The sequence below is a fragment of the Oreochromis niloticus genome, linkage group LG4 (genome assembly GCF_001858045.2).
Source record: "Oreochromis niloticus isolate F11D_XX linkage group LG4, O_niloticus_UMD_NMBU, whole genome shotgun sequence".
In the NCBI taxonomy this organism is placed as follows: domain Eukaryota; kingdom Metazoa; phylum Chordata; class Actinopteri; order Cichliformes; family Cichlidae; genus Oreochromis; species Oreochromis niloticus.
Genome location: NC_031969.2, coordinates 4,470,281 through 4,493,114, shown reverse-complemented (window position 1 = coordinate 4,493,114; position 22,834 = coordinate 4,470,281). Strand labels below are relative to the sequence as shown.

Here is a 22,834-nt window from a genome sequence, read left to right as displayed (position 1 = left end):
ATTTGTTGTAATGTACTCTTCTTCTTTTTTTTCACAAGTACATTTAAGCTACAAGACTCAGCAGCGCTTGGATCGGAAGGTTCCAATCAGCTTAGCAGCTCCAATCAGCTTATACTGATCACTTGTGTGTATAAGTGAATGTTAGTGAGAGAGAAAGAGGGAGAGTTCGTATGATCTCATTTGGACTGATTCTTTAGTTTTGGCTCTTGGAAGCGCAGAGAAGCAACAGGTTAACACTGGGGATGGGGATGGCGAAGGTCCTGCGTAGCTGTCCAGGACTTTGGGAGATCAGATGACGTTTTAACCATGTTGGACTCAATGCACGCACCCATAACAGTCTGTCTGCTAATATTTACTTAGATCATTAGCCCATGTTTATATTTTAGATAAGATAACCTGTAATTTAGATAATGATGTGCACTCCAGGCTGCTGATATAAGATACCTGGAGCAATGCCAGATGAACTGTGAGCCTGGCAGTGGAAAACTCTCCCTTTCTCACTTTGAATGTTTGAACGTTCCCTAAATGTTTTCATAGACTGTTTGTGTTTTTCCCTTACAAGAAAAAGAAGTGTTACATTTGCACCAACAAGCACTGTCACCATCAACACACAGTGTGTATGCTGGGATGGAGAAGCTGCAGATCCGCACCTCAGAGGGACTGAGAAAGACGCAGAAAACATTCTTCTTCTTCATAGATTAATGTCCATACCAGTGAAGGGGGTGTGAGATAAAATGTGAAAGGTAACTTTAATAAACCAATACAAATCTGTTTTCTTACTTTCTTCACTCCCATATGACGGATACTCTGGTCATTTGTAATTTAGTGCTGGGAGTAAAAGATGAGAGTAATGAGAGAGAGGGGCAGAGAGGTCCTAGTATTCCTGCTCCATCAGCAGCCATCACTGTGTCCAGGAGAAGGGCTTTGCTCTCCTGGTGACCCCTGCAAGAGGATCAGGCTACTTCTTAGAAAACGCCACACACTGCAGCACGCTGTGACGTCAGGACATTTCCTGTCTGCAGACCAGGGAGGAAATTTAATTAGGTTTTGCCTACTGTGAAGTCTGACCTTTGACCTTTCTGAGTTGGACCGATTGGTCTCTGATGTCCGACGCTTCCCACGCGGCTTCTAAGCTAATCAAACACGAACATCCACAGTAGGGCCAAGCCTGTTAGCCCTGTCCTGGGAGATTGTGACGACTTTGGCTTCAGATCATAGCAAAGCTGAAGAGAAACATGAAGTGGATCTACAACGAGTGAACAAGTGCTTCATGACACAGGTATATAAAATCAGCAGAAGCTTTTCAGGCTGCTGGTTTGTGACCAAAAATGCCCAAAAAGTGGGAGCTCTGGATAAACAAGTGTGTCTGTGCATATGTGTGCAGCCGTTCACAAATTACCTAAACAAATATTCTGGAGTTTCACTGTGACGCACGTGTCTCCCCTTCCACTACAACACACACTCTGTCTGTATATGTGTGTGTACGTGAGAGACCGGTCTGTGAGTGTGGGTACAACAGTCCGTTTGGCAACAGAGCAGCATTCCACAGCAGCCAGCGTCTGACGTCAAACTGAAGACATTTATAGTCTGGTAAACACACACACTAACGTACAGTCTGACACAGAGGCAGGGCTCAGGCAACATTTTAGTCAATCATCCAGTATCAGCTTCTAACTGACTACCGCTCACTGCAGCACCACGCAGTCATTCATGCACCACGGCAGATGCAGTAAAAAAGAATGAAAGACGGACTGTGAGTCCACTTCGTCCAGTCAATGTATCTGGATGGAAACGAGGACAGACTGGTCATTATACCCTGGCCCTAATAAGTTACACAGGCACACTTTCTACACAGTGACTAGGTCAAGAAAATGAATGAACCTCATAAAGCCAGAGAGCTTATTATAAAGCAAGCTAAAAATGAAGGCGTGAAGAAACATGTTTGGTGAACTGAAAGAAAAACAAAAACCAGCCTTCTCAAAAGGAACTCCAATTAGCTGAAATAATATTCTGTACTTAAAAAAGATCCAAAGTTAAACAAAAAACTGAGGAAATGTCTCTGCCAATATGTTTCACTTAAGCCCCAGATCTGTTAATAGTGCAAGGGTTTTTATTTTATTATAACCCCACATCTAAGAATCTAAATTCTATTAAAAAGACTCTAAAACTAATAATACTGAACTAAGACCAAACATTTCAAAAGATAAAAAAAGAATCAAAAAATACATGAAGTAAAAAGTAAACTGAGGGTAGTAAATCCACTACAGAAACTCCATGAAACTAAACTAATTCAAAAACCTTTTTTTGAAAAATTAAACTCAAATAGAAGTGAAAAATGATTACTATTCTTTTAATTACCTGTAGTCTTAGTAGTTAATTGAGTAATGCTAATGTCATAAAGTTGGGGAAAAATGTTTACAGGAAGGGAATGCCATCATACAGCTCACTGTGTCTGAGCAACACTAAAGAAAGAAACACAAAAAAATCTATAGATATTTTTCTATTCATTTTAAAAGCTGGAATTAGTAAATATCTTAGCAAAAAAATATCTCTGCCAAGTGTGTTTTTATTGGTTGCCCACACTTTCGCTTAGCTTATCCCTTTTAGATAAATCTATAAATAGATCACCCATCCAGTTTTTTGCTGGCTTGCTTCAATGGCAAAAATTAATAAATGGTTAAATCTAAATGTTCATCAGTGGCATTCAATCAGGGCAAGCAAAGCCACCACTGCTTGTCCAGTAACATGTAAAAAATAAACATCAAAATTTCTCCTTGCATCTCAAAGAGTGTTCTGTCCCATGAGCTTCTCTCATTGCATGTGTCCATCATCCTTTAAATCACTGTCATCATGCAGTCACAGTTAGTTGTTAACTCTGTAAGCAGGCTTAAGTCTGCTTGCCTCCCTAGAATACATAGCACCAGTCGATTTGATGAGTGTGTGCATATGCCATTAACACTGGCTTGAGCTGGGCAAGCTAGGAGGACTGTTAGTTTGTGCGTGCACATTGTGGAAAAACTTCTGGTCTTTGAGGGTAGATTAATAGTAGATAGACAAGCTAGATAACCTGCTGCTGGCTCTGATTTCACTGATCGGAGATCAGGTACTATCTGTGGTTGCATGGAAACAGAGCTAGCATTAGTAATTTAGCAAGAATTCAGAATTTTCCATGTCCTCTTTATTAAAACAACAAGTTGAAGTGGCTAATCAATGCGCCACAAATTGCAGTATAATTAATGGATAAGGACCAAGAAAACAAATGCAATGATTGTTAGCTTCAATCGTCCAACGCTACGTCCATAAACGCAAGTCTGTACACTGTGTGCATCCGTCCATCACACAAGGACGCACTGAAATCACCAACACAAGAGATTCCGTTTGGCCAAAGATACTTCAGGAAAATTGTCAACCTACTAGATAAAAAGATTAATTAAGAGAAAAGTAGAACAATGTAAACAGGTTTGGAGATTGGCCTATAATGTCTACGTCAGCTGGGTCAAGTGATGGCTTTTTAAGTAAAGGTTTAATTACTGCCACCTTAAAGGCGTGTGGTACACAGGCCAGTAATAGAGATAGAGACTGATTATATTTAAAATTGAAGCATTAATTAATGGTGGGACTTCATTAAGCACTTTTGTAGGAATGGAATCTAACAGATGATGATTTGGAGGAAAACAATTACTGAAGTTAACTCGGAAAAATGAATCAGAGAGAAAGAGTCTATCAGTACTACTGAAAGTATCTGCCTGTAAGGTGGTTTTGAATATTTTTTGAATATTTAATATTTTATTTGTGAGGAAATGAATGAAGTCTACTAGTTCAGGTCAAAGGAATGCTTGGCTCCGACTCTTTGTCAGCCTGGCTGCAGTGCTACAGTCCTACAATCTAGTAACTGGGAAATTCCCACTACTGCCTCTGACAGGAATACCTCATGTGGCTGCTTTAAAGCAACTGTGATCCAGTCAGTATCCAGACAGAGTCAAAGATGCTTTACTAAGTGTTGGCCAAGATTTGTCACTGCAAATATTTTGAAAATGGCATGATGTATCCCATCAGGGATGTGGAGTTTGAAGTCCAATTTGGATGACTTTACACTCCTTCTCTGGTTCTATCACTCATTTTTCACACTGGTGCTGCTTCTGCTGCTTCTGCTGGGAGGTATTTCTGGAAACCAATATTTTTCTTTTCTCCTGCTTTCTTTCTCCCTGTCTTGTTCACTCTGCATTGCTAAAAGAAAATAGGCACTATGACGTCAGCCCTGCAAAACACTCTAAAAAAAGCCATGAGACAGAGAGACAGAGCAAGAGAAAGAAAAGGCAGAGGAAGAGGGAGAGTGAGGTAAAAATAGTATAATGGCTGTGTGTACTTTAGACAAATTAGAAGCTTAGAGAGAGGGAGAGGAGTCACATGTGTGGTGTTGCTATAGAGACTGATGGGTGGGTTAAGCATTATGGGATGGCAGACTGTAGGTCATCCACAGTGGATCTTGTCTGTTGTGTTACACTGGGTTGAAAGTACTTGAGAACATCTGGTACAATTAATTGTGCCACAGAATATACGTAGCTTTAAAGATGCACTAAATTATGTTTTTATATTTCAAGTTCAGGGTTCAGTGGTCACGTACAATGTAAAGGGAACCAGTAACAGTAACGAAACCTCAAAGAATTATCACCCCCATGAAGCAGGCCTCCTCAGCGTTTAACACTGTATATTTCGTCATTGTGTTTTTACACTCTATAGCTTTCAGTTGAGTCTCACGGTTGTGATCTTGCTTGGTCATTTTAGCATCAGACAACAGTTTACAGTACAAAAAGCTCTCATTGAATGCTTACAGTTAAGCAGATGGACAAGTTGAGAAAGTATCGGATGAACAAAGCAGAGCACATTTCCTACAACTGGCGGTGGAGACCAAAACAGACAGTGGTGGATATAAACATGACTGTACAGATGCGTCCACACAGACTAGCAGTGATTATAGTGTGGTGAACGTCAATGAATTTAAGCTACTTACAAAGCCAAAATAACCTTTAATGACACATAGTGGGCAGGGACTAATTTAAACTTTCAACTTTGAGACAAGGGATTGGATCAACTACCAATAGGAGAAAAGGATACTGCTGACGGGTGGTAAATACATTACAGGGTTATCTATACAACAGGAGCCTGTAACATCCACTTGCAGCAATAGGTGACAGCAAGCTCTTACTTAGGTATAGAATGTCATACAAAGTTCATTATTTTCCACAATTTATAAAGGTGAACTTCTACTTTGAGGTTACATAAAGTTCCAGCCTACTAGAGCAAGAGATACACGACAGTTCTCTTGCTCTAGTAGAATACAAACAACCACAATCAAGGGAAAACTGCCGACTTGACAGTTGTTCAGATAACAGTCACTGATGCTTGCAACAATGAGAGAAAGCCACATTAGGTCATTGCTGAAAAGGCTGGATACACAGGATTCACAGAGTGCTGTGTGAAAGTATGGAAAGTTTACTGGAAGGGAAAAGTGTGAAAGGAAAAGATCCACAGGGAGCCTGAATTACTGCAGTCTTGAGACGATGGTCAAGAAAAGTTGATTCTAAACTTAGGATGGACTGAGGCTGTTGCCAGTGCATCGAGAACCACTGTGCACAGACGTCTTCAGGAAAAGACGCTACATCTGTCACTTTCCTAAGATTAACCCACTACTGAACCAAAGACTTGAGAAATGTCTTACCTGTTCATCAGTGGCCCAAAGTCTTTTCAGATGAAAGTAAATGTTGCATTGCATTTAGAAATCAAGGCTCAAGAACGTAAAGGAAGATATCCCAGATATTCCAATATCCCAGTGTTTTAAGTGCAGTGTGAAGGCTCCACAGTCTCTGTGATGCCATATCACTTCATGCTTTAATCTGCAGACGAGCTTTATGGAGATGTTTCTTTTTCTAGGTATTAGCACTTGTCCACAGTGCAAAATGAAACTGGCCAACGAACTCACCTGACCTGAACCTTACAGAGAATCTCTGGAGTACTGTCTAGATGAAAATGACAAACTCCCAAACTCGAAAATCCAGAAAAGCCAAAGGCCACTATCAAAGAAACCTCAATAACAGCTTTGCAATGCCACAACTACAATGCACTGACGCAGTAATCCACAGTAAAGGAGTAACGGAGTAAAGACATGGGTGTACAGACAAACATATTTTTGAACATTTGGGCCATTTGTGTGTTGTAATATATCTCTCGAAATATTCTAATAATCAGAGAGGCTGGCTTTGATTATACGCTATAATCAAAATTCAAACAAAAGAAGACTCGATATATTTCAGGGTACAAGTGAGATCAAAGTTCATATGTTAAGTTCTTTTTCGTGACATTCTCTTCTTTGAGAAGCCTAAGATGTGTGAATGGTTCACCAGTTATAATGATATAAACAAACAGGTGTGTTGATCTGGGAGTTGTTTTTATTTTGCAATCTACGAGGAAATTCATTACTTCATTTAAAGGAATTTTGGGCCCCTACATATCTAAATCTAACAAATCTTAAGCTACTTCATTAACAGCATTTTCAATCTCTGCAAGTCTTTAATTCTGAACACACACACACACACACACACACACACACACACACACACACACACACACACACACACTCACACACACACACACACTCACACACACACACACTCACACAGCCAACATTGTAACTGCAGCCAAACAAAGATTAGAGTCAATATACATCCTCTTTGTTCCAGCCTGCTGTCATCAAGCTACATTTCAACACTGCTTTACCTCATTTTGGCACCATTGTTTGGCCAGTTCTACTCTAACTAAACCTCAGAAAATCCATTTTATCACCCATGTTTCCTACTAGTGTACATTTGTGTTTGGCATTATAGGAGTAGCCAAAAATAAATAATTAAAACACTGACAATTTCCTAAAGATCACCAAAGGATTCCCAAAGCTAACTTTAAATCTACAGAATGAGACGGAATGACAGAAAGTGTGTCCAGACTGAGATAGCTAAAAAGAAACCATCTGCATAAACTACAAAAATACTCAGACCCTTTGCAAGAGATGAAGAGAGAGTGGTCGGGGCTTTCTGCCCTTCTTCTCTTAGAAACATGAAGAAGAGCGAGAGCTACTCTTTTGCTTTAAGAGTGAAATATTCTTCTTACAAAGAAGACTGAATCTCATCTGTCTTTGACCTTCTGTCAGGCTCGTCAACTGCACTTTATTTCTAAAAATCTGATTCCTTTTTTCTTTTTGTTTTAACATAAAATGTAGAGCTTACTCTTTCAATGTAAAAAGAGAGACTTTTACACATATTTTGATTTTTAAAAAAAGAGAGTTGAAAGTTCCAATTGTGAGAAAATGTCTAACTGTAGTGCGGGGATAAACTATGGAACCAGGATATTTTGTGAGGTTGGCTATCTTTTGTGTTGTAGCACTGATGCCTAGCACAGGAAACCTGCACACAGTTATTCTAATTAAATCTATGATTTCTAAACACATGCATCAATATTTATCCTCAATGTGTTTGCTCGAGAAGACGATACAGACGAGATGTTGGAAGTCACGTTGAATCTAAAAATATGTGTATGATGTATCTGTAGAGTGCACAGTTTGACGCAAACTGTGGACACCGAGCACTTATGGTACTCAGGTACCATCGTTTCCTCAGCGAGCTGCGAGTGCTGCTGTTCCAGCTGACAAACTTCAACACAAATACCACACAGGCGTTCCTTATGAGAGAAAACGTCAAATTATTCATCAGTTTTAATCAAACCTCCAGTACACCGCAGCACCCCACCCCTCCCTCCCACCTTCCCTCTCCCCCCACCCCTACTTTCCCATAGATGACTCACCAGCGGTGGGCATGGCAGCGCTGGAGCCCCTGTTGCCGCTCAGGAGCTCCAGAGGCTGATGGTGGCTGTCTGTGTTGCTGGAGGAAAAACAGGACTCAGTCTCATAGATGGTCTGCAACATGGCGCACAATCCTGACACGGTGGGATGCAACAGCATGCCAAGGCGAGAGCCGGCGCTTTATTTTGTTAAACCAGTCACTTCTTCATCCGAGACGCAGGCATGCCGTAGACCCATACAGTTAAACTAAAAACTTCAAAACTAACTTCTGCGGGAAACGGCCGCGAATTACAAGAAAAGAAAATAATCGAACACCTCTGTGCTTTTCTTGTGTAATCCAGTCTCCATCGGACTCCTGGAGCTTCTGCCGTCTCTGACTGCTCGGCTCGAGTTGTGATGACGAGCGGGCGACACTTTGAGCAAACTCCTCCTTTCTAATATCGTCGTCTCGGCTGCAGCCCACAGAAAGCCTCCCCTCGGCTGGGCTTTGCAGATCAATCAAAATGTCAACAGCCAAAGGAGACCACCTGAAAAGTGTCTGTGTAGTCTTTTGGTTTATTTCACTGTATCTACATCACCTGGAGTCCTGATCCACGGAGAAACACAGTGCTGGCTCCAGTGCTGTTGGGATGTGTAGCAGATGGAAGGAAAAGAAAGTTTGTTTCATCCATTCAGCTGCGAGGGAAAATCCAGTCACCCACAGGCTGTGAGAGCGAGGAGCGACCGACGAGAGGAGCTCCTGCAGCCTCGTCAACACAATAAAAATACAGACAGAGGAGCAGCCGAATTCCCCAGCTCTGTGTGCATCAAAGAATCCTCACGCTGTTCTCCTCCTGGCTGACGAGAGGGAGGAGGAAGAGAAGGAAGAGGAGGAGAGCAAGGAGGAGGAGAGGCAAGGACGTAAATAGCTTTGGGAGAGCGCTCCCCGAGGTTCCATGTTTCCAAAATTAGAACGAAGCACTGAGAGAATGACAGAGAGAGAAGGAAATGGAAGAACGCTGGGATGGCGAGTTTTTAGTCCTCACTGAGAAAATGGGCAGCAGGAGAGGAGATGGTACGCTATCCTCTTATCACAGGACAGAGGACAGAGGATAGTGGAGCTCCACACAGCGACCACAAACAGCTGCTGGTCAGACGGCTAATATTCACTGACTGAGAGTCACTGATGACTGTGTGTGTGTGAGAAACGCTCACTGAGCTACTGAATGAACGTCGACAGAGAGACAGGAGACAGAGGGAGGAGGGTGACCGAGAGAGAGGCTGAAAGTAGATCACTGGGTGGAAAGGAAGTTAGATGGATACAGAGAAAAGTCAACAACAGCTCATTTTACTTCATAGAAGGGAGAGGGAGCAAGGACACGAGAAGAGAAGAGAAGAGAAGAGAAGAGAAGAGAAGAGAAGAGAAGAGAAGAGAAGAGAAGAGAAGCATTTACAAACACAGGCGATTGGGGTGGGGGAACGGTGCTGAAAATAGCCTGCCAGGGTAGAGGAGGAGCTAGAGATAAAAATAGACAGAGAGAGGGGAGAGAAGGAGAGAAGGAGGGAGCAGTAAGCCTGCAGCTCTGGGGTGGGGATGGGAGGGTGGCGGTGGGTGCTTTCATGTTTCTGTGCTGTGCTTGCCAAATACTGTATGTCAATCAAAGAGTGTGGGTGGGCACTGTGGACCTCTTCTCGCTCTGCTAGGTCCACGACCCCCCTTTTTTTTGGGTGCACAAATTGTGGCCATGCAGGTGTTTATGTTAACTAGCGGCGGGCACTGGGGGATGGCACAGTCAGTGTAAGATTGCAGTGTGATATCAGCTCCAGGCATCCACAGTGCCAAGAGGATAAAGCCTACTCATCTGCTGAATGGTCATTTAGTGCCACCAGCTGGCCAAAGTCTCCACCTGACCAATAAAATATGTCAACATTCAGCCAAAGGATTGGCCAACATTCATATCTCCCAGAGGAGGAATCCTGATAACTGTTCCATTTAGTACCACCATCAGGTTGGTGCTGCAAATGGTTCTGCAGCTTTAAGCTGTACTTGCTGTTAAATTGCATTAACAATATTGTTAATCATTGTTTTTGTGAGGCTTCATTCACTTAACCCTTAAACAAGTTTTTATTGAAAAGAAAAGTTGAAGCCTTTAAGACACTTGTTTGAATTAGCTATAACAGTGTTTTACCAGTGGTTGTATTAAGATGTTATTATTTGATGGCTACTTAACTTTTCCTATTCACTACCACCATTTCTTTAAGAGCATCTGCCACTTGCCAGGCTGCCAATACGTCTGTGGTCTTAAGGACTTGCTGGGTTAAACAAAGAGTACACAGCCTCACTTGCACCACCTTGTGGTTAAAAGCTGGTAGTGAAAGTACAGCCCAGATCTAGTTAGGCTTCCGTTAAAATCTCTTAAACACAATACAAAGATGCTTTGGACACAAACTCACAACAGGTTTTTCACATTTTGTTGAAAGATGTCATTTTCAAAATGGAATTTAAATTAAGTATAACTACAAGACTGTGCATAAGTCTTAAGTCACCTCTGATTTCTTCCCATTTTGCTTCCAGTGAGCCAGACCTTTTTTTTTTCTTATATTCTGATCCTGAGCAGTCGTTCTCCAGGCTTCAGAAGATCTGTCAAAATTTTTCTTCTATTCTTTCCGACATTTTTCAGTCCCGTCCTGACTGGACCGTTTTCAGAGAAGTGCTTTTTTGTTAGACTATTTAACACTGACCTATTCAATTATACTGGACCATTCAAGCATGTCTACACATATAGACACAACTGATCAAAGACATCATCTTAGATAGTATCTTTAGGTAGTCTAAAGCCACTGTTTAGTATTACACATTACAAATGAAACAAGGAAAATCTCTTCATGTTTTGTGTGTCTGAAAGAAAAAAGGACGTCAGCCTATCTATGGGAATATCAGGTATTTAAATTGTGTCATGATGGGGTTTTTAAAAAAAAGACTGGACAAGAAACAGTCTTCTACATCACTTTGCGCAAACACCTCACTTCCAATAGAAAAATGTCAGAGAGAATCCTGCAAAGACTTCTTTGTAACTAGAAGCTACACGGCTCACTTTGCTGTCAGCGTGGATATTATTCATTGAAACTGCTCTTTATAGTATTTGTTTGTTCCATTCAGCATTCAGTCATAACAGAAGCTACACATTAAGAATAGGTTTTGGTCCTTGTAACAAAATATAATGGGGTGTCTCTGCTGCTGGCAAATGCAGAGTGCAAGGATTAGAAAAACAAAAGAGGAGAACAAACCGAGCTCTGTGTAATCAGTGATAATACATTTAACAGACGAACAAATCCAGCAGACCAGCTCAGGACTCGTCTAATTCATGTATTTGTCTGCTTTTCATCTCTGCGTTGACCACTGTCGCTGCTGTTTCCTTTCCAGAAATGTTTCTTTGAATCATTTTATCATCACTTCTATCCCACCTCCTCCTCATCACCTTCATCTCCCTCATCATCCTCACCTCCTGTGTAAACAGCTCCCTGTGTCCTCCAGCAGATCTAAGGCTGCCTCAGTATGACTCACAAGTAAAGACTATATACACAGCAAAGGGAGAAAATGTAAATACAGAAAGTTAATTTGAAGTGTCCTGTCTTGTTGCACACCGAACAGGCTGCTGTGTTGCTGCTCTGTTATCCAACACTATGATTATTTATTAAAGACTTGTGCTGTTACCTTAAAATCAGCCTTTCGTGTGTTTATGGTAGCAAGTGAAAGGGACGCGACTGTCCAGGCAACATGTCTGACATCTCAGTGGTCTAACATACCAAACACATCTACTAAAGGTGAGTGTGTGTGTGTGTGTGTGTGTGTGTGTGTTTGTGTGTACTGCAGCAGCTTGGCGGATGACTCATCTCTGCGTTTCTATTTGAGGCGCATCAACCCCTGGAGTCACACTGCTGTCTGTGCGTGCTCGTGTGCGCGTGTATCTACTACATCTGTATCCATGACAACCAAATTACAGCCAGTCAGTCACCCCATCACTCGTCCCAAGACAAAGCTGTCAAAAAAGCCGTGGGAAGGACGCACAGGTACATACTACTCACACATATACAAACACGAACGAAGTTAACCAATGCGATCCAGCACATGGAGCAAAGCAGGAGTCAGAGCTGTCGTTACATTCACTGTGAATGAAAAATGTCTCCCTCACCTGACTAACACCATCAGTAGCAAATATCAAGCATTTTTTAAAATCATGAGGACTGTCGGCAACTCGATTTAAAGACTCCAACCTGGTCCACTCAGATTTCTGACATAAGTCATGTGTCCCAGCATTTAGTGCCCTTAAACATACGCCTACCAGTGATGATGTAAAACGAGGATGACTCACAAGTGTTCAAAAACTTATTACTTTCGTTAAAGCACATGTCTGCAACGACAGCCAGAGACTTGTAATATATTAATATATGCTTTTCTTTCCCAGCATGCTAGCAGCTTGACATAGGAATAGCAATGATGGTCAGTTCTCCACATGTGCAATTACCACCATTTACTACCTTTAGTCTATAGTGCAGAGGATGAATTCTATCACGTGTGCTGACCCCCTCACCTTTCCTCTCGTACCACCATGACACTGGCATTTTTGCTGCCATTCAAATTATATGCATTAACCTCTTGAGCCCCAAGGGGTTTTCTGAGCTTCCTGCTGGAAAATGCAATGCCTCAATTAAATTGATTATTTCTCTGCAATTACAAACTCCGTCCTTACAATCTTTGTATCAAAATGAAGCCAACACTTGGGACATTTAATCAGAGGTGTAAATATTAAAGCGGATATTACTGTGTCAAAGTTACTGAGACTGGAACACAGAAAAAGGAAGTAGATTTTATTCTCGCCTAATTTTTTTCTTCTTTTGCGGCTAATTCAGTGAATTTTGGTCCGATCGTGGTCAAACTTCGTGTGTTTACGCAGTGATAGCCCTGGAAGCTAGCCAGCCTATTTATAACCGGTTACATGAAGACTGTCTGGTTCTCGTTTGCGTGTTTAGCGGACTTCTGCGCATTACGTAACTGCTCGTTTAATCGCGGCTTGTTTGCGGTGTGTTTGGTGGTTGTAGAAATGGTTTATATGACATTGTAGCTGAGATTCTGAGGTTTCTGTGGATACCACACATGTCTGGAGTTATATTTCTCAACCGGCGTTATAACCGATTAAACGTGATCTCCTCCCTTTTGCCCCCGGTACCGGGGGCGTGGGGCTTATTAATAAATCCTTCTGCATGCTCTGGTGTCATTGTCAAGGCTGAGTTTTCATTTTTGTTTATAGTCGAGATGAGCAATGAATGAAAAATGAAATGAGCATGTGTGTATAAAATAATCAATCAATAACTGTAAACTGTTCAATAATCAAGGTTTTGATTTGAGGCCCTACACTGAAGTTACACTCCACTAGCTAAACAAATTAAGCAAGCACATTTCAAGAAAATGACTTTTCATCCTTTCAAAGATCATCTCTCACCCCAAACTACTCTCACTTGACTGCACATGCTCAATTTAGCATGTTTTGTACAATGTAATGATTTAAATGCTGTGGTCGCCTTTGGATTTGCAGCTTGCTCCGGTGACCGTACCATCAGATCCTCATTCAGTTTTGATTTCTTTCATAATGTGCAAAACTAAGATGGTAAAGAACCAAATATCAGCTCTGAGTTAACAAATAGCACTAGTGTTGTTTGTGCATCGTTAGAACAATGCTATTACAATACAACTTATAATCATCTGTCCACGGATTAGTCCCATACTTTCCCCGGTACAACAGCTGCACCATAACTCATCAACTGTTAAGCTTTACTTTTTTTTAAAAAAGCGGCGTGCACTTTAACTGCCATCAGCGCTCGAGTCAACCATGTAATTGTGCCACTTTTAGTAATACAGTCTCTGGCAGGATGACAGGTGTGTGCAAAATGTGTTTTTGTTCCATTAGATGTCTCAAAAAAGCAGATAAGAATAACTTATACACACTTTATACTTAATATAAAGTATACTGAATAGAGAACAAAATACTGCTGACCTGGCCAAGAATGACACCCCATCCCCAAAACACCATCATTAATCCCAATGAGGATCATCTTGTGTCATCACCAGTGTCGAGGGTCATCATTTGTTCCACTTCCGACCCTCTTTTATCAATATTTCAATCCATTCAACTTTTCATTAATGCTTTATTTGTCTTTTCTTTTTTCCTTTTTATTCTCAGTATAATTATTAATATCCAGCAGTAGTAGAACAAGAAAGTAGTAGTAGTGTAGTTATTACTATTGTTGTTATTATCATTATCATTAAACTTAAGTTGTTATTATTATTTATTGCTGTCTTACGTAGCAACACAACACAATGCATTTACATACATGTAACTGACGATCATGTAACATGTAACTCATGTAATAATGGATTGGATTTCATATAGCGCTTTTCAAGGCACCCAAAGCGCTTTACAATGTCACTACTCATTCACTCTCACATTCACACACTGGTGGAGGCACGCTACTGTACTGTACTAGCTACTGTAATGAAAGACTGACACCGATGCTAGCCACCAAATGCACAGACTGAGCTACAAGCTGTGTTTTAACACAGCTGTTAAGGTTCCCTAACAGTTATGTATTCACTTTTATTAAATGACAACCAAATAAAATATTTACATTCATTTTACTCAGAGGAGCATGCACTTTCAGGAAACTTGTTCATTAAAGTAGCAACATTAGCATGTTAGCAAAAATAGCTTCAAATGGAACTAATTAATATCTTAGGTGATCTTTACCATTGCTTAGTATTCATGCAATGAATGTGAATGATGATTATATGATTTACACTGACCGAGCAGGTTCTATAAGCAGGGCGAGGTGTCGATTGACTCCAGAGGGTTTGTGCAGCTCAGAAAGAAAAAGGCTAACTGAGCAAAATCGTTCTTTCTGAAAAGTATTTTACGATTTCCTGTAGAAAACGATCAGGTTGACGTGTTCTGATCTGTGTGGATGATAATAATCATCACAATATCTGTGTAACAAAGGCAAAAACCAACATGATGTAATTATACACTATACTGTGACATGTGCATATTATCACCGTTATACTAAACGAGGATGGGAGCACCCCTCCTAGGTCTGTTTTGCTGGTGTAAACACAGTATTGTTTTGTATGTTTAACACACACAGTATATTGTTGTGCAGATGGATGAAACACAGTGTAACACTCTGTAACTGGATCTAGCTTGCTCCTTATGCTAATGCAACAGCCAGTATACAAATCAGTAAAAGTAACTGTTCAAGATGTACCTACAAACATGCTGCCCAGTATGGCACAAGCTCTCAAACCAACACAGCTCTATAAAATAAGCTCAAGTCTTGCAGGGCTGTCAGTTCTGACCTGGCCAAATCTAAATTTTGACCTGACTTGAGAAAACACGGTAGATAAAGCACAGAGCGAGCTGCAGAGGTCTTTGCGCAGACACTTTGTCTGGAGTAAGTCAGGAGTAAGTCACACACACTTAGCACTGTCAGGCAGCTGGAGTAAAGCTACCTACAGTATGATGACATGACTGCTTTTGATACTGACAGCTTAGATGAGCCAAACATCTGCTAGAAAGTGCTGCTGAAGCATCGAGCCTTTTAGTCGTACTCACAGTGTTTACACAGCACTCAGCACCTTATTGAGCCAGCGCTCAGTATAATTGACCTGAGCTCAAAGCGCAACAACAAAATCACACTGCACAGTAACCCAACCACAAGAACAAGGCCAAAGTTTGCATTGCTCATATGGATTTATCAGGGAGCTTAGAACTTTGACACATTAAACACAGACACTGTATGAAAAAATGAATCCAACATTAGCAATAAGAACATTCACCAGTCCAAACTGGGCAGTTTTACGCTTCCAGGATTCAGGACCAATGATGTTAACTATTTACATATCATGCTGTTTGAAGAAGACTTACCTGAGGGGTGTGATGAATTCATGAAGGCTGAACCTGGACTTCTTTCCCCTGCCCTTCCACTGTGTGTGTGTACGTGTGTGTGTGGGTTATAGCGGGTCCTCTGAGTCGGCCATGTGTAGAAGGACAGACGGATGATTCAGACCTTCTTCTCGACGTCTTTCTGCAAAAGACAAAATTGCCTTTCTTCAGCATTCACACTCAAAACAACCGACACCTCAACCAAACAGCTACAGCCCAGTCACAGCGTAGCAGACGAACTGGGACTGCAGGTTGATTTGATCCTGCTCGACAGTTAACTGCAAAGATTACCATGCTTAATGTCTCTCTTGGCTTCTGTTCTTCTGTCTCCCAGAGCTCAAGTCAGAGCAACAGTATAGTTGGAGTTCTTTATTTCACTACTTTTCACAGATGTGTCCAAAAGCCTGAGAACGCCTGTGAAGATGTTTCTATTGGCACACGTCAATAAAATATTTCATTAAAAACAATGATGCCAGCTTAAACATTTTAGTGTTGAGTTAAATCTCTGAAATCTCCCTATTTGACAGCCTTTTATAGCACTTGCTCACATCCAATAATCCAGCTACTTATACAGACTCTGTCTTATTCTTACAAACGCTAGCAATATATGTAGTAATAAAATCTTCAGTTTTATGACAGATTCTCCCGTCACCTCTATGCACTTTTGCCAAATATAAGGCCTGGGGGCCACAATTGGCCCAGCAAAGACTCCAATCTGGACCGCTGGAAGGCTTAGGACACTATGAACCATCGCATATACTTTGAACTTTTAGCTGAACTGTCACAAGTTCTATAGGTTTTCCTGCTGATAAAGAGTCCATCCATTCATACTACACCAAACTCACAGAAAAACAATTAAATCACACAAGACTTTTTGCACTATCTACTACAGAAATGTCTGCTTTTATTATAGTGGGTCCACATTTTTTTAAATGCAAAAAAAAAAAAGCAGTGAATTAACAAAACTTTATAAATTTTCTGTCTTTTTGCACATTTATCATGTAAAGAAACTGAGACGTGCAGTTGAAATCCCACTTTGTTTGTCTTATATTAAAACATTGCAGGGATTAAATGCTCAGTTACGTTTCTCTACACTGACAGAAAAGGCTGTTTCATTGGTCCTGCAGTCTGTGGCCCACAATATAAAACTAGTTTCACATCCCTGCTCTAGATATGACAATAACATCACAAAGAATCATGAAGTACAATCTGATATGATGACATCCACACTGGCTATATGTCAAACTGTGTTCTGATCGAGAATAATGAGCACATTTGTTTTATTATTTCAAACACAGAGAAAACCCGAGGCTCACTGATGCTGCTTGATCCTCTGGCTCCACCTACTGGTTTTGTACTGAAAAAGGATTTATGGAAAACATACTGACACCCTAAATAGTTCCCAATAAAGTGTGTAATAGGTGTGTGTGTCTAAGTGTTGCAGCTAAGTCCCTGGCTACTTAGCTGTAATGTGATTTAAAGTAATGCATTTATCTTCCATTCCCTACACCTCCTCCATTCTTTTTGTGTCACTCAAACCACACACACACTCATTTGTTCTTGGACACATCACACACACACCGACACAGAGCAGCCGTGGCGGCAGCTGTGTGAGGACTGCTGGCTCTCAGCCCAAACACTGATAGCAGTCGATTAATGCTTTTAACTGATGGAGGGGGACATCTCAGCGTGGGCGGATTCTTCATCGCTGTCATAATGTCACGTACATCCAACATTTACTCGCCTGTAGCTGCAGCTGAATCGGCTCAAAATAAACCTTTTTAACACATGTAGTCAACTAACCTGTTTGTACATTATAATGGCTTTGAATGGTCGAAGTACACTGGACTGCTTTTCAGATGCAGGTAAAAACAAGCCTACGTGTGAGTGCCTACATATGCCCACAAATTCAATTTAATTCCTTTATATAGCACCAAGTCACAGCAACAGTCGCCTCAAGGTGCTTTATATTGTAAAGACCCTACAATATTACAGAGAAAAGCCCAACAACAAGCAAGCACTTGGAGACAGTGAAAAGGAAAAACTCCCCTTTTAACAAGAAGAAAAACTCGAGCACAACCAGGCTGCATCTGAGCTCATGTGATCTCAGACGGGGTCGGACCTGGGTAGTACTTGGAATTAGAGACTGGCTGGGAATACACATAAAGCTGGAATAATTGGTGGCCCAGCGGAGCACTGGCTTTCAATGTCGCCTCACAACAACAAGGTTCTTAAAAGCCTGTTTTTATTTGGAGTCAGGAGACAGATACCTTCTCTACTTTTAAGATTAGACTTGAAACCACGCATTTAATCATTAGTTACTATTAATGTCTGCCTCTCTTCCACAGCATGTCTTCATCCTGTCTTCCTAAAAGGGAGTTTTTCTTTCCCACAGTCACCACAGTGCTTGATCACAGGGGGTCATTTGATTGTTGGGGTTTTCTCTGTTTTCTTGTATTATTGTTGTTGTGATTTGGCACCATATAACTAAAACTGAATTAATTGAACTGGTAAATGGTAAATAGTAAATGGACTGGTTCTTATACAGCGCTTTGAAGCTGTTTGCCAGCACTTTTCACACTCTCCCTGTGTCTGCATGGGCTCTTTCCAGGTTCCTCCCACAGTCCAAAGACATGCCTGTTAAGTTAAAAGCTGATGCTAAACTGGTCATAGTTTCTGCCTCTCTGCATTAGCCCTGATAGTAGGACTGGGCGATATGACCCAAAATTCATATCTCGATATTTTTTTAGCTGGATGGCGATATACGATATATATCTCGATATTTTTTTTAAAGCCATAAAGTAAGAACAAAAAGAGAGTTCTTAGTCAAAGCTGTGTCCCAGATGTCACACAGGCACTTTTATTAACATACAGCGTAGATGTACAAAACTACTCAAAAATAAATTATGAGTATTTATTAAATAATGATGCTCCATAAATAAAAGAAAACAATGTTGTTTTTGTGCATAACAAAGAGCTCACAATTGTGCAGTCAAAATGTAAACTAACAGACACTGAGCATAATAACATAGACAGATTTCACAGCTGCTCTGTTCCCAACTTCTACTGCATGACTGACAGCCTGGAGTTTGAAATCCGCTTCGTAACCATGTCTCTGAACAGGTGCCATTTATGGTCCTTATACACACACAATACGGTAATATTACGTTGACGCACAGTACGTATTACTCCGCGAGGCTCCTCGGTAGCCGTAATGCTCCGACAATCCATCAAGCGGTGCAGCTCCGTAGCTTACCAAAGTCGTACTAAAACATTTATTGACGTATTGCTGAGCGCCGTGTATCACATAAAATCGGTTCGGGGTCATCAAGCACAACCAGAATTCATACATAAGGCACGCAGTCAACTTTTGAGAAAATGAAAGGATCTTAGGCTGTGCAGCCCTTGTGGGCTGCATGGCGTTAGCGCGGTTAGCTTGTTAACACGTTGACGCTGTCCAGCCCCACGCACGGGGCGATGCGCGGTAACTCGTTAACGAAGATTTGCTGTGTCTATCTTGCCGTTGCCTGCAGGTGAAGCGATGGGGGAGGAGGGGGAGTTGTGTTCAGTGAAGGAGAGGCGAGGTCGAGTAACGTTGCGTAGAGACAAAAGTGGACGAAAGAGAGGCAAACCTGCGGCTCCACAAGTATAATTATAACGTAACATAGACTATATCGATATAAACGATATTGTCACATCTTATATCTCGTATAAAAATATATCGATATTTTTTAAAAACTCGATATATTGCCCAGTCCTACCTGATAGGATGATGAACTAACCAGGGTGTACCCCAGTTCTTAGACTATGACAGCTCGTGCAGTCTCCACCCTCTGTGAACCTTTACCACACAGCAATCTATACTTTAGTCGTGTAATCCATTAGAAATACATTAAAATCCTCAAACACCACACCCAAAGTAAAGAGGTCCAGATTAATAACAAAGAAAGGAGAGGCCAAGCAGATGCCACCTACTGCTGCCTGTGTTGCACACCTGTCAGTCAAAGCAGCCACACCACCAACTGTTGATGACTTAAAATTTACATTTAAAACTTCAACCAGATTTGTGTGAAAAGGGAAATTAAGCACAGAAGCCAAAACCACCCTAAAAAATATGTTTCTAATGCTGTAAAGTTGGCTACTTTATGATGGAAGTCTACGGGGACTGACTCGCTTTTGGAACCGGCCTCAAGTGGCCATTAAAGGAGCCGGCTTCATGTTTCAGCTCTGGAAGCTGAAAAATGAAATACCTCTGAAGAAAACAGCAGAGCTGAGCACAAAACTGAGACATAAATCATGATGAAAATAAATGATTCATCATCATTTCCTTCTACCACCTTAACAATCCCACCGACTGAATAGCTTCAGCATATTTAAGAAATACGACCTGTATGTTTGTGATTTTTAGTTCAGACTTTTTAAGCAGTTAGAGGACAGTTAAGTGTTAAAAAGGAGCTCAACATATTGACCTAGCACTACAACACAATGGAGATCAGCTAGAGGAACAGATGTTTCCCAGAAAAAGCTGCTGAAGAACAATCATATGACCTCCAAATAAAGTCACTATTGCTCTTATCGTCAACAATACGACACAAATGCAACCAACATTACTGATAGCAAACACCAATCACTGATTTTGAAACAAAATGAGTGCATTTACGATGATGCAGCTGTGGACGGATCATTTCCCAGCAGATATGCAAACATGTTAAAAGAGGAAAAACACAGGTGTAATTAACAGCATTAATGAGCCAGGTCCTGGGTTTGCTGGTGCACGTGGGACATCGCTGTGAGGCAGACATGAGCAGAGCTATTGTTGAAATTAGCAGGAGCAGCTGCGCTTTTCCAGCTCTGAAACACGTTGTTCTGTTGGACACTTTAAAAACACTCACAGCTCACAACGGCCGCTACGCAACACCAAACTACTGCTGTGCTGCAACACAGGTGCACTTCTTTAATCACAACTGAAAGCACAACAATGCAAATGATAATAATGAGCTGCCTCTTTACACAGAGGTAGGCTGGTGTTACTTACTAATAACGACCGTGCACACTGCAAAAAAAAAAGTGTCAGGCAGTGGAGAGAAAACAGGCCAGGAATGAAAAAAGAAAATCGACGGCTCGCACTCTGCGGGGGCCCCGGTTCTCACCTATTATGTTAACTTTGTTTCTTGTCGCTGTTTATTTTCCTTTTAGTTTACTTTCAGAAAACTGTAACTCTGTATAATTAGCTCTCGCTTTAAGTCCAAACAATTAGTGCAGCAAGTGTGAAAATAATTAGTCAGAGGGTCACAATTATTTAATACGATTAGTCACAGCCTGGAAAAACAGTGGATTTGTTCAACTTAAAAAATCAGCTGGATCTCCTTTAGCTTTCTATTATAATTCTATTTAATAAACTAAACAAATAGATAAAGGTGAAGTGAACCCTCCCACAGCCCTGGTGGGGAATGAACATGGACTTTTATGGAGGAACGGGATGTTCTGACAGGCAAAACGAGAATTATTGCAAAGCTTGTGTAACACGCGACAGTTCGACAATATCAAAAATCAAACACAACAAGTGAAACATTTCAGCCTATAATTAGCTTGGGACTGACTGTGTTACTGGCTGCTGTCCGACTGGAGGAAAGCTGCCTTTGCAGCTCTCCTCCAACTTCGCTAATTCCTGAAAGAAGTCACAGGATGTCAGTGTCAGGGCCTATATAATGGGATGAAACGCTGTGGGTGTCAGCATGTCTGCGTGCCTCAGTGAGTGTGTATGTGTGTGTGTCTATACTCGGGCTAAAGAGCTAACTAGCCATGACAGACTAACCTGCTGGCCAACTGCTCCATTAGCCTAATAACATGCGCGCACACAGACACACACACGCATGGGGAGGTCGGGAGAAAGAAAGAGGAAATACGTGAAAACAGAAGAGCAGAAGCTGCTGCTTCAGTGTCCAAATGTTGCCCGAAAACCAAGAAACATAAATTACTCTCTTTCTCACTCTGCCACCACCTCCTCCTCCTCCTCTTCACACTATCATTTCCTAAAATACCTGGCCCCTCCCAACCTGGAGAGGAGCAGGAAGTGCTGCCTGGCAACCACGGAGCTGGGTGCCGTGGTAACGGTTCACCTGAACGCCTCTTCCCTAAACAAACAGCAAGCCTGAGCAAGGGAGACAGGGGGAGCAGGATGTGGAGCTAATGTCAGAGGCGATCTCTTGCAGGATTTCTTTGGAGTCCCTTTGTCCTGCTTGCTCTCACCTGTTCTCTGTCACACACACCAAACTGGTGGACCATGACAGCATATAACACCGGCCCCACTGCCTGCCCCCCCACCTCGAGTCCAGCACACTCAAGGAGAAAGGAGACAGCAACTCCAATGCACAAACACACACATGCTGTAGCTGTCCTTACCAAAGTGACCTTACTGTATCATCACATATTTAAAATAACTGTTAAAGCTTCAGCGACTAGCTCTTAATCCTAAGGGAGTTAATAATGCGCAAACATCCTGACTGTTACAAAACTGATGCTTTACAGCTTTTCTATCTCTTAACATAATAACTAGTCCTAACCTGAACACGACAGGGACAAACACCATAATCACACGTTTATACAACCATTAGTCATTCCTTCCAGGAAGTACAAAGGAATCAATCCTTCATCTTTTACAAATATAAATAATGGTCCTGACAGTCGAGTGTTATCAAGATACTTCTCTATATTCCTCTGCTCCACTCAGTGTTACACTGTCCAGCAGAACAAAAACAACAAACCCTGACTGCTATTTTGTGACCTATTTGAATGATACTGAATCATACTTGTTATTAATCTCTGTCTCTCTTCCACAGCATGTATTTTATCCTGTCTTCCTTCTCTCACCCCAACCAGTCGCAGCAGATGGCCCCGCCCCTCCCTGAGCCTGGTTCTGCCAGAGGTTTCTTCCTGTTAAAAGGGAGTTTTTCCTTCCCACTGTTGCCAAAGTGCTTGCTCATAGGGGGTCATATGATTGTTGGGTTTTTCT

General features: G+C 41.5%; 1 protein-coding gene across 2 annotated transcripts in view; it reads right to left on the bottom strand.

The window, feature by feature from the left end:
• The window catches only part of hdac5 (histone deacetylase 5), a 60,736-nt gene that overhangs the window by 31,655 nt on the left and 6,247 nt on the right, over nucleotides 1–22,834 (bottom strand). The window contains exon 2 of one of the 2 annotated variants that reach the window (XM_005468590.3): nucleotides 15,805–15,964. In XM_005468590.3, coding sequence (XP_005468647.1) covers nucleotides 15,805–15,826 — 22 coding nt within the window. In that variant the 5' untranslated portion in view covers nucleotides 15,827–15,964. Of the gene's footprint in view, nucleotides 1–7,851; nucleotides 11,542–15,804; nucleotides 15,965–22,834 lie in introns of those variants that run through there. The other variant, XM_005468589.4, reaches the window with a different exon arrangement.